Genomic DNA, 13,375 nt, shown 5'->3' on the forward strand with positions numbered 1-13,375 from the left:
CATAAGCACTAGCAGGTCAGATGTAAAGAATTGATAAAGAAGGCTGAAAGAGAATGTGAGGAGTGGCCTAGTGGTTAGAGTGGTGGACTTTGGTCCTAGGGAACTGGGTTCAATTCCCACTGCAGGCACAAGCAGCTCCTTGTGACTCTGGGCAAGTCACTTAACCCTCCATTGCCCCAGGTACAAATAAGTACCTGTATATAATACGTAAGCCACATTGAACCTGCTATGAATGGGAAAGCGCGGGGTACAAATGTAAGAAAAATAAACTTGCCGCAGAGGCTAAAACTCAAGGTAACAACTTTTTCAGGTACATCAGAGGCAGAAGGCCTGCAGGGAAGTCCATAGGATCATTGAATCATGAGGGAGCGGGGGGGGGGGGGGGGGGGGGGGGGGGGGCACTTGAGGAGGACAGGGCCAGTGGAGAGGCTGGGTGAATTCTTTGCTTCAGTCTTTGCGGAGGGGGATGTAGGAGATCTGCCTGTGCTGGAGAGATGGTTTTCAGAGATGATGATGTGGAGGAACTGAGGGAAGTCACGGTAGGCCTGGAGGATGTGCTGAGCTAAGTTGATAGGTTGGAGAGTGGTAGATCACCTGGACTGGGTGAAGTACATCCAACAGTACTCAAAGAACTGAAGCATGAAATTGCTGATCTGCTGTTGGTGATATGTGGCCTGTCGTTCAGATTGTCCGTAATGCCTGAAGACTGGAGGGTGCTCAATGTGACGCAGATTTATGAAAAGGGTTCCAGGGGTGATCCGGAAAATTACAGACCGGTAAGCCTGATGTCACTACTGGGCAAAATAGTGAAAACTATTATAAAGAATAAAATTACAGAACACGTAGACAAACACGGTTTAATGGGACAGAGTCAGCATGGGTTCAGCTAAGGGAAGTCTTGCTTCACCAATGCTTCATTTCTTTGAAGGTGTGAATAAACATGTGAATAAAGGTGAGCTAGTTGATGTAGTGTATCTAGATTTTCAGAAAGCTTTTGATAAAGTTTCTCATTAGAGACTCCTGAGAAAATTAAAGAGTCATGGGATAGGAGGAAAGGTTCTGGTGTGGATTAGGAACTGGTTATTCCACAGAAAACAGAGGGTAGGGTCAAATGGTCATTTCTCTCAATGAAGGAGGGTGAACAGTGGAGTGCCGCAGGGATCAGTACTAGGATCAATGCTATTTAGCATATTTATATATGATGTGAAAATTGGAACGCCAAGCGAGGTGATCAAATTTGCAGATCACACAAAACTATTCAAGGTGTTAAAACACGTGCAGACTGTGAAATATTGTAGGAAGGGACCTTAGGAAATAGGAAGACTGGGCATCCAAATGGCAGATGAAATTTAATGTGGACAAATGCAAGGTGATGCACATTGGAAAGAATAATCCAAATCATAATTACTTGATACTAGGGTCCACCTTGGGGGTCAGCACTCAAGAAAAAGATCTAGGTGTTTAAGATTATAGGCTGAAATCTTTTGTTCAGTGTGCAGCAGCACCAAAAAAGCAAACAGGATACTAGGAATTATTAGAAAAGGGATGGTGAATAAGACCAAAAATACTATAATGCCTATGTATCGCTCCATGGTGCAACCACAACTTGAGTACTGCGTTCAGTTCTGGTCACCATATCTCAAAAAAGATATAGTGGAAATAGAAAAGGTTTAAGGAACAGTGACCAAAATGATAAAGGGAAAGGGAAATGGGACTCATATACCACCTTTCTGAGGTTTTTTGCAACTACATTCAAAGCTGTTTACATATATTCAGGTACTTATTTTGTACCAGGGGCAATGGAGGGTTAAGTGACTTGCCCAGAGTCACAAGGAGCTGCAGTGGGAATTGAACTCAGTTCCCCAGGATCAAAGTCCACTGCACTAACCACTAGGCTACTCCTCCACTCCAAAAGGGGAGTGGAGTAGCCTAAAGGGGATGTAACTCCTCTCGCTTGAGGAAAGTCTAACGAGGTTAGGGCTCTTCAGCTTGGAAAAGAGGCGGATGAGGGGAGATATGATTGAGGTCTACAAAATCCTGAGTGGAACGAGTAGAAATAAATCGATTTTTTTAACTCATTCCAAAAGCACAAAGACCAGGGGACACTCAAGGAAGTTACATTTTTCACTCAACGAATAGGTAAGCTCTGAAACTCTTTAATGGAGGATGTGGTAACAGCAGTTAGCATATCTGGGTTTTAAAAAAATGGTTTGGACAAGTTCCTGGAGGAAACATCCATAGTCTGCTATTGAGACAGACATGGGGAAGCAACTGCTTGTCCCTGGGATTAGTAGCATGAATTTTGCTACTATGCCATACTTTGTATTGCTATTTCAATGTTTTTACTGCTGTAATTGTCCATTGCTCATGTTTGATTTATTCTTATTGTACAGTGCCTTGAGTGAATTCCTTCAAAAAGGCGGTAAATAAATCCTAAATAAATACATATTTGGGTTTCTGCCGCGTTCTTGTGACTTGGCTTGGCCACTGTTGGAAACAGGATAATGGGCTACTCTTATGTACCAAGATTTCACAGAATATTACAACCAGCATCTGAATTACAATATAAAGTAACAAGAAGAAAAACAGTATCTGATAAAATTTATTCTGAAGAAAACTGAAAGCACAATTACAAAAGGGCAACAGAAATATCAAGCTGTGGTTTGCTCAACAGAAAGAAATGTGAGCACTACAGATTATCTTAACATGAACTGTCAAAGGCTAGCAACCTGGTGAGTTACAACAGACTTATCTGAGAAAAATGCACTATTTTTATTATATACATACATTAGTGTGCAATTAGGTAATCAGTATGTACATTCCTACCTGTTTATTATTCTAGAATATTCACAGTAGTATCAAGCCAAAGGTTGTAAAAGTGAAAAGGCATTAACAGTGGAATAGAAAATCAATATACAACACGAATTTTAGGAGAGGCTGTTGTACTTGTTGACAGAGCTTTAGGCAATGCTATAATTTAATTCTGGAGCATAGAGAATTTAAAAAAATAGCAAATACTGGATATACTTTTTTTAAGCACATAGTTTTCAGTTACAGTGTTATTGGTCCGTTTACATCCTTGAAATGTCACTGAACTGAATATACTAATTCAGAAAAACTGCAGCAAATATCCCAATATCTATGTAGCCATACACCTGTAACATGTTGCATATAAACTATGCACTTGCAGTCCTCTATTGTGCATCTATGAAATGACCAGTTTTCTAACCAATGGCATCTTATGTGGTTATATAGGTTGCTCGCGGTTCATAAGATGTGTAAAAGAGAATATAGGCAGCTGAAGACTTCACCGATGATGTTGAAATTTCAGACACATCCTGATCATCAAACTTAAACCATCGTTGCTTAGCAGCATTCCTGCCATAGGCTGTATAGTGCCCACCATCTAACCCTCCATAATGATTCTGTGGAAGACACAAATTAAACTGTTAACAACATACTTCCGTTGTACCCTAGGTTCTGTTAGCTTAAAAAAAAAAAAAAAGGAATGCACACACCAAATGCCTTTATTTCTGCCCCACTCCCATGCATCCAAGTGGAAAACTCATGCTAGCAAAAAAAGAACAAATTATAAATTATACCACTCACACAACCCAAATGGTCCATGCTGGTTATATTGCAACATATTCTAAATACAAAACTTCCACCCAATACAAAATTACAATAATATATGGGGAAAAGCCTCAAAGAGCTCCCAGATCCAATATCAATCTGTCGGAGCTAAAATAGACCAACTGGTCTTCTCTTCATCATAGGCAAAAACCCCTTTTAGGCAGCCCTAGAACAATTTCTTCTGGGACCGCAGTAAATTTTCTAAATTTTTTGTTATTTGAAGATAAGAATTTTTAAAGATAAAGCGTGTTATATTGCAATGCACTTAGCTTTTTATTGCTTGATATTCAGTATTGCTACTGCTTCATGCTGCGCTGTTTCCTGTTGGGTTACCCTGAGCCGACGTTGGCCAGCGTTTCGCTGCTTCTTCAAGGTCTCGGGTAATTACTAGGGGATACAAACACAAGAATTAATATAGTGCAGCATTAACTGTTTAACAAAAAAATTCTTACTAGAAAGCCATCAGCACAGTACTTGGAACTCGTTACACAGAGTTTCAGATACAACATGTCTGACCTCGGGAGGCGTTGCTCCATTGATATAAGTAAAATATCTGACGTCAGACGCTAACTAATAATTGTCCAATCAAAAATTCAGGAAAATGCTCTTATTGGATATTCTAAAAGAAATAGCACCAATCCAATCGTGAATTTAGACCTCGCGGTTCTAAAGAGTGCAATTTAAAAATCCAACGTTGTTCAGCTTGTAGTAATTGTCTTTGATGATCGCCTCCTCGCATAGATTTTAAAATTTCTTGTAGGACAAAGCATTTCAAATCATTGAAATCGTGCATTAGATCAATACAGTGTTTGACCAAAGGTAGACCTATTTTATGAGAACTTATGGCGCTTTTATGTTCAATTATGCGCACATGTAAGGGCCTGGAAGTTTGTCCTACATATAGTTTCATGCATGGGCAGAGTAGACAATATATTACTGAACTCGATCTGCATGTGGTGTTTATCTTGAGTTCATATGTCTTCTGATCCACTGGATTGACGAAAGTGGAAATCTCCAACATGATGGAGCATACTGAACAACTGTTGCATTTAATGTGACCAGTCCAAATAGGCAAAGGAACTCTATTCAATGGTATAGCTGGACTAAGAAGCTCTTTTAAATTTTTATTTCTACTATATGCTAATCGGAGCTGGGCATCTACAAATTGTGGATGAGTTTGAATAAGTTTCCAATGTTTCCTCAAAATAGATGAGATTCGAGGCGATGTAGAATTAAACTGTGTAACATAGGTGAAAGTTTGTTGATCATTTTCTTCTCTCACCTCTGAAGTGTTTGCATTTAAAAGGTGTACTCTATGATTGTAACGTGCTCTTCTGTATGCATACTTAATTACCGATTTGGGGTAACCTCGAACTTTCAGTTTATTAAACAACGTTCTGGATTGATTTTTAAAATCTGAATCTTCTGAGCATATCCGACGATATCTCAAAAATTGAGATAAAGGTAGACTATTTTTTAGAGCAATCGGATGACTGCTCTCATAACCCAAAAACGTGTTTTTATCTGTAATTTTATGAAACACGGTCGTAGCAAAACTATTGCCTTCATTTCTGATTAGTACATCTAGAAACGTTATTTCTGTTGTATGTATGTGTGAAGTGAATTTAATACATGGATGATACGTGTTCAATTCAATTATAAATGAATTCAGCTCTTGAACATTCCCAGTCCATAGCATAAAGATGTCATCTATGAACCTGGTCCATACACCAATATTCTTATAATATCTTGATGGATACACAAATCTTTCCTCAAAGGCTCGCATAAAGAGATTTGCAATGGAAGGAGCCATCGTTGCACCCATCGCAACTCCTGAGGTTTGTTGGTAAATCTTGTCTTCAAAAAGGAAAAAATTATTTTTCATAGGAACTTTCGCTAAAGACACTAAAAAAGTGGTGGATACTCGAACGTCTGACCTTGATTGTAGATAATATTGAATCACTTCTAGAGCTTCCTCTTGTGGTATTACAGTGTATAAGGATATACTCTAAATATCAAATATAGGGAAAATCCAAAACCCATAAATGTAAAATTCTAAAATCAACCAATGGTTTTGAAAATCTGGATGAGACACGGAAGGTGTGTTATGTAACTGGATAGCAGAGCACCAGCACCAGCTCCACTTTCGACTATCTCCAGCCTGAAAACAGCGTTTCCAAGGAGTCCTACATTAACAACAATCAGATAAGTGACTGTTGAATAAAATCCTGACTCAAAAGAGCAATAGAGATTGAGTTCTATGCTATGAGATGTAATCATTTAGCTATAAAGAACCGCTTTTGATTAGTATTTTATATGAGGTTAGTATTATATTAGTAGGCAGAGCAGGTTGAGTGTTAAATGTTCGGGCGGTTGTATAGAAGAATAGGTGGGGGGTGTACACGATAGGGGAGGTGCACCTATCTTGACTTTTGCTAATAGTGGAGAGGTTGGGAGTTTTTAGACCATCCGGTTTTCTCAATTATATGTGAGTTTTTTCGGTTGGCTTTTTTTCTCCTATTCTCCCCACCTGAACCAGTGATAGTAATTTATGCCTCATTTAAATGGCAAACCAAGCTTAATTAGCAATGGGGGTCCATGAGGTGGTTTGAGGTTCTTTTGTTAAGATTTAATGTAGATCTTGATTTTGGATCTTAAAGTCAAGAGTGGTGACATACCCCTTTTTTCATATCGTGTTTTCCAAACCATTGGTGGATTTTAGTGTATAAGGATACCACATCTAGTGTGACCATTATCGAGGTACATGCTAAATTACCTTTAGCTGTTAATAGACGTAAAAAATGAGTAGTATCTTTGAGATAAGATTTACCTTGAACCACTAAAGGTTGCAAAAAGCAATCAACGAATCGGTAATTAAGTATGCATACAGAAGAGCATGTTACAATCATAGAGTACACCTTTTAAATGCAAACACTTCAGAGGTGAGAGAAGAAAATGATCAACAAACTTTCACCTATGTTACACAGTTTAATTCTACATCGCCTCGAATCTCATCTATTTTGAGGAAACATTGGAAACTTATTCAAACTCATCCACAATTTGTAGATGCCCAGCTCCGATTAGCATATAGTAGAAATAAAAATTTAAAAGAGCTTCTTAGTCCAGCTATACCATTGAATAGAGTTCCTTTGCCTATTTGGACTGGTCACATTAAATGCAACAGTTGTTCAGTATGCTCCATCATGTTGGAGATTTCCACTTTCGTCAATCCAGTGGATCAGAAGACATATGAACTCAAGATAAACACCACATGCAGATCGAGTTCAGTAATATATTGTCTACTCTGCCCATGCATGAAACTATATGTAGGACAAACTTCCAGGCCCTTACATGTGCGCATAATTGAACATAAAAGCGCCATAAGTTCTCATAAAATAGGTCTACCTTTGGTCAAACACTGTATTGATCTAATGCACGATTTCAATGATTTGAAATGCTTTGTCCTACAAGAAATTTTAAAATCTATGCGAGGAGGCGATCATCAAAGACAATTACTACAAGCTGAACAACGTTGGATTTTTAAATTGCACTCTTTAGAACCGCGAGGTCTAAATTCACGATTGGATTGGTGCTATTTCTTTTAGAATATCCAATAAGAGCATTTTCCTGAATTTTTGATTGGACAATTATTAGTTAGCGTCTGACGTCAGATATTTTACTTATATCAATGGAGCAACGCCTCCCGAGGTCAGACATGTTGTATCTGAAACTCTGTGTAACGAGTTCCAAGTACTGTGCTGATGGCTTTCTAGTAAGAATTTTTTTGTTAAACAGTTAATGCTGCACTATATTAATTCTTGTGTTTGTATCCCCTAGTAATTACCCGAGACCTTGAAGAAGCAGCGAAACGCTGGCCAACGTCGGCTCAGGGTAACCCAACAGGAAACAGCGCAGCATGAAGCAGTAGCAATACTGAATATCAAGCAATAAAAAGCTAAGTGCATTGCAATATAACACGCTTTATCTTTAAAAATTCTTATCTTCAAATAACAAAAAATTTAGAAAATTTACTGCGGTCCCAGAAGAAATTGTTCTAGGGCTGCCTAAAAGGGGTTTTTGCCTATGATGAAGAGAAGACCAGTTGGTCTATTTTAGCTCCGACAGATTGATATTGGATCTGGGAGCTCTTTGAGGCTTTTCCCCATATACTATTGTAATTTTGTATTGGGTGGAAGTTTTGTATTTAGAATTTGTTCTTATCTCCACACCACCAAATATATTTGTTTAGTTATATTGCAACATATACACATCATTAACCAATCTGCCAACCTGTCATTCTCTTCCAAATATGGCTCCTAGGTAAGCCAAAGTTTTTTGGGTCAGCACTGCACAGAATTTAACAAAAATATCATAGCAAAATGTTTAACTGATGCTTGTCATATGTATTTTTAAAATAATATACAGCTTTTGCTTAAAGACATACTGACTTCTTATATTATGCCTGATTCACAACAGGCTGTACCAAGACCCTCATCACAGATCAGCATTTAGGAGGCAGCAAAAGGTGTACTGCTCATAGGGGTAAGGTTGGGCTGCCTTAGGCTGCAGTCCCTTAACACTTTCAATAAAAACAGCAACTGACAGTGATTACTGCAAAATTTCCAGTCAAGCCACCTCTAATCCACTGAGATCATTGGGATTACTTACTGATACTGCAAATAAGTTGTATCGCTTAAGGTTATTCTTTGGGCCAATAACATACTGCGACAAGTCGAGACATTCCAATGGGAAATCCACATATGTCTGAAGCTTCTGCTTCCATCTTCCTTCATAAGAAAATCTGTAAAAGTACAGAACAGTAGTAATATAAATTTCATTAACTGATCCTCCATTTAACACTTCACCTATATTAACTGGCAGTGTGATCAAAATGAGAAAAATCAAACATATTGCTTCTCAAATATCTTTTTATATCACAAACTGCACACATTGCTAATTGCCAAAAAAGAAAAACAATTGCACAATTTTCCACTAGTTACTAGCATTATTTCATGGTTGTCAGCAAAATAATACTGTATTTATAAGACCAAAAAATGGAAATAGACAACCTCATTTTTTTCTTTCCTTGAATCCTGCCAGTCCAGTGCAGATACATGGGTTTATGATCCCTCCCCTACCAGCAGATGGAGACAGAGAACTGGACTGCTGATCCTATATAGGGTCTCATGCAGGTTCCACTTTCCTGTCCAAAGAACAATCTAACTAAATTTAAACTATGCTATCCTGGACACAACTGAGCACAGCAGCTGACCAGATAATTATGATAGCTATCATTCTAGAAACACACATATATGGATAGGCAGACTAAAGTTTGACTGGGTGGGTTCTAGACTGGTATGACAGGAATCAAGGAAAGGAAATCAGGGGTTAAATATAAGTTTCTCCTCTCTTATCAACCTGCTAGACCAGACCAGGTAGATGGGATGTACTGAAACCAGACTCAATTAGTCAGCAACTGACAAGCCTGCCCTCAACAATCCTACACCAAAATGCTGGTGTACTCTGCCAGCATGTTTAACCTATAATATTTAGTACAAGAGCCTAATGATAACCACATGCCCACTTGACTGATCTTTTCAGGGGAAATCAATGTATATTCTGCCCAAGAAGATGCCACAGTTCTTATGGAATGAGCCCTGAGACTTCTTAGAAGGCTTTTGAAACAATATGTAGAACTTATGGTCTCCTTTATCCAATGGACAACCAAGGATTTGGATGCTGCCTCTCCTTTCTCACTACCTCAGAACAGGCCAAACAGGTGATCCAGCTGGCAAAATGGGTTGGTCACGTTGAAATATTGCATCAGAGACCTATGGATGTCTAACAAGTAGATTAGAGATCTACCTTGTAAGAGGTCTTGTAGCAGGCAGGAGCTGCTCTCTTCAGGGAATTCAGCATTATCCCCCTGTCCAGTCCTGCCTATAAAAAGACTAGAATCATTGGGATTGTTGTGAGAACTAGTAATGCATCCTCCTCTCTGTACCATGACTCACGCACTTGCCACATTCTAATATATGCTAAGCATGTAGAAATCTCTCTCATCCATAAGAAAGTAGGTATGATCTTTATTGGGTGATCTCTGTCTTAAAATGTGACCTCTCAAGGGCCAAGGGTGATTGGCTCTTGAACTAGTAGTCCTTTGGCCAATACAAATCTCAGCAGCTCTCATCAAGATCCTCATTAAGTTCTTGTACCACGGCCTTCTGAACCAATCTCATGCAAATGAGGATCACTTGTCTGGGAAAACACTCAATCCTTTGGCATGAGTGGCCATGGAAGGGTATGCTGACCTGTAACCTAGACTGGGTAAGGGCGTTCAAACTGCAGATTTGGGGGAGGGGGGGGGGGTTCCTCTGACTGAAGAAACTTTTGGACTTTTGTGTTCCTCCTGGTTGTCACCAAATCCATGGGGGAGAAGACAGTTCTCCAACTTCCATCCCTCCAGATCCAAGCTGTTCCAGCTCAGACATCCACATGGATATTCTATGCTTTGCCAAGATAGCAGTCAAGTACCCTTCCACCAGGGAGGGCAGAAGGTTCACTTCATCTGTCACTTGGAGACCCCCAGTACCCATCTGCCAATTTATACAGGCTGCTGTAGTGGCATTGTTGAAATGGTTCCAAATGGGCTTTCCCATAATTATTGGGGGAAGTCTGTAGTGCTCTCTGCACAGCTCTGGTCTCTAATCAATTTACAGACCACGTGAACCAAAGACCTTGGTCCACCTGTCCCTGACAATGAGCTCCCCCCCCCCCCCCCCCCCGAGACTGGGGACTGTTGTGACCCTTATCCATTGAGCAGCCCTCACATCCATGCCCTGCGGCATGTTTTTCCCCTCTAACCAAACAAACAGAAAAGTGGGCACAAAACCAGGAGTCCCAGAGACTGGATCACAGTAAAGCTAAAACCAAATTTTATTAATTAGTATATTTGACTCGACACAACCGTTGTGTTTCGGCCAAAAGGCCTGCATCTGGAGTCTAAATTCTAAGGTAGACAGCTAATGATGATCCAGAATAAGAAATACTGGTGAATAGTGTATAAATGGTCTTAAAAAAGACCTTTGTATTGAATTGTGGAACGGATCACTTGTGTGAAGGGTTCAGCAGTAAATTTTATCTTTTCCTTTTGAAAATGCTGTTTGGAAAAATGTTTTGTGATTTGGAGGAGTAAGGGAAGGTGATCCCCGATTCCCTCCAGTGGTCATCTGGTAATTTGGGGCACCTCTTGTGTGGAGTACAGCTACTCCTCTACTAGTCGTTAGTGCAGCAGACTTTGATCCTGGGGAAGTGGGTTCAATTCCCACTGCAGCTATTCGTTATAAAAACAGGTCTAGCTCAAAACGTCTAAGTATTAGTCTTGGACATTTTTGTTTTGTTCCATTATGGCTGAAAGACACCTATGTCTTAGAAACGCCCACTTGAGATTTAGAGTCCTTCTGACAGACTTCAGAGAAAGACGTCTAAAAATAGGTTTTTTAAATACTGATTTGGACGTCATAGTGATAAACATTCATATGCAGACATGTCATTTTTTGGATGTTTTTCTTTTGAAAATGATCCTGAAAGAGGCATATTTTCAAAGCAGACTCAGACTTACAAAGTTCCATAGTAACCTAGGTTTTACTGTGGATCGAAACTGGTCAAAAAAACAGAGGAGAGAATAAGTCAATAGTGAAGTAACCCACCCAGGAAAAGGATCTTGGCATCACTGTAGACAGTACACTGAAATCCTGAGCTCAATGTGCCATGGTTGTTAGAAGAGCAAATAGAATGCTAAGTATTATTAGAAAAGGAATTGAGAATAAAATAGAGAATATCATAATGCCTGTCCATTGATCCATGGAATGCCTATACCCTGAATACTGTGTGCAGTTTTGGTTGCCTCATCTCAAAAAAACACAGAACTAGAAAAAGTGAAGAAAAAGGTGATGAAAATGATAGAGAAGATGAACAGCTTCCCCCTTAAACAAAAGCTGAAGAAATTTGGGCTCTTCTGTTTGAAGAAGAGATGGCACAAGAGGTAATGGTGTTGGATCTGCTTGGAAACAGTGATCATATGATCAAATCTGAGCTGATATCTGGACTGAAGTCACTAAAGAAATCTACTAGTAGCATTTAATTTTCAAAAGGGTGACTATGACAAAATGAGGAAAATGGTTAAACAGAAGCTGAAAGGGTCAGCCGCAAAGGTTAGGACTTAATCGGGCATCGACATTGTATAAAAATATCATCAGGGAAGCCCAGACCAGATGTAATCCACGTATTAACAAAGGTGGAAAGAAGAGAAAATGACAGCCAGCAATGTTAAAAGGTTAAGTGAAAGAGGCTATTAAAGCCAAAAGAGCATCCTTCAAAGAATGGAAAGGATCTGAATGAAGAAAGTAAGAAGTAACCTAACTAGTATTAAGCTAGATACAAAGCATTGATAAAGAAGGCTAAAAAGAGAATATGAAGAAAAACTTGCCGTGAAGACAAAAACTCATAGTAACACCTTTTTCAGGTACACCAGAAGCAGAAAGCCTGTGAGGGAATCTGTGGGACAGTTAGATCAAGAAGAAGCAAAAGGGGAACTCAGAGAGGTCAAAGCCATAGCAGAGAGATTGAATGAATTCTTTGCTATGGTGTTTATGGAAGATTAAGAGATCTACCTGTACCGGAAATGGTTTGCTTCGGTCTTTATAGACGACGTAAAAGATCTACCTGTACATAAGCACCGCCATACTGGGAAAAGACCAAGGGTCCATCAAGCCCAGCATCCCGTCTCTGAAAGCAGCCAATCCAGCCTTCAAGAATCCGGCAATCCCCCCCCCCCCCCCCAAATAAATTAATAATGTTCAATGGCCTTTTCCCTCAGGAATCTGTCCAAACCCCCTTTAAATTCCGTAAGGCCAGCTGCTGTCACTACATTCTCCGGCAACGAGTTCCAGAGTCTAACTACACGTTGAGTAAAGAAAAACTCTCTTGTTTTAAATCTACCATATTCTAGCTTCATCTTGTGTCCCCTGGTTTTGTTGTTGTTTGAAAGTGTAAACAAACGCTTCACATCTGTCCGCTCTATTCTGCTCATTATCTTGTAACTTCTATCATTATCACCCCTCAGCCGCCTTTTCTCCAAGCTGAAGAGCCCTAACCTTCTCAGCCTTTCCTCATAGGGAAGTCGTTCCATTCCCTTTATAATTTTCGTCGCCCTTCTCTGCACCTTTTCTAATTTCTTTATATCTTTTTTAAGATGCGGCGACCAGAACTGGACACAATACTCGAGGTGCGGTCACACCATGGAGCGATACAACGGCATTATAACATCCTCGTGTTTGTTTTCCATCCCTTTCCTAATAATACTCAACATTCTGTGCGCTTTCTTAGCCGCGGCAGCACACTGGGCAGACGTTTTTAACGTCTTATCAACGATGACTCCCAGATCCCTTTCTAGGTCCGTAACTCCTAACGCGGAACCTTGCATGACATAGCTGTAATTCGGGTTCCTCTTACCCACATGCATCACTTTGCACTTGTCAACACTGAACTTCATCTACCACTTTGGGACGCCCAGTCCCCCAGTCTTGCGAGGTCCTCCTGTAATCTTTCACACTCCTCCTGCGACTTGATGACCCTGAATAATTTTGTATCATCTGCAAATTTAATTACCTCACTAGTTACTCCCATCTCTAGGTCATTTATAAATATGTTAAAAAGCAGCGGTCCCAGCACAGACCCCTGC

General features: G+C 39.8%; 1 protein-coding gene across 4 annotated transcripts in view; it reads right to left on the reverse strand.

Annotated features, from left to right (window-relative positions):
- Positions 1–2,588: 2,588 nt before the first annotated feature.
- USP8 (ubiquitin specific peptidase 8) overlaps positions 2,589–13,375 on the reverse strand; it is a 121,545-nt gene continuing 110,758 nt past the window's right edge. For all 4 annotated transcript variants that reach the window (XM_030189597.1, XM_030189596.1, XM_030189595.1 and 1 more), the window contains 2 exons: positions 8,302–8,434; positions 2,589–3,425 (listed from right to left, as the gene is read on the reverse strand). In XM_030189597.1, the coding sequence (XP_030045457.1) occupies positions 3,240–3,425; positions 8,302–8,434 (319 nt within the window). In that variant the 3' untranslated portion in view covers positions 2,589–3,239. The remainder of the gene's footprint in view (positions 3,426–8,301; positions 8,435–13,375) is intronic.

The sequence above is a fragment of the Microcaecilia unicolor genome, chromosome 1, assembly GCF_901765095.1.
Source record: "Microcaecilia unicolor chromosome 1, aMicUni1.1, whole genome shotgun sequence".
Taxonomy (NCBI): domain Eukaryota; kingdom Metazoa; phylum Chordata; class Amphibia; order Gymnophiona; family Siphonopidae; genus Microcaecilia; species Microcaecilia unicolor.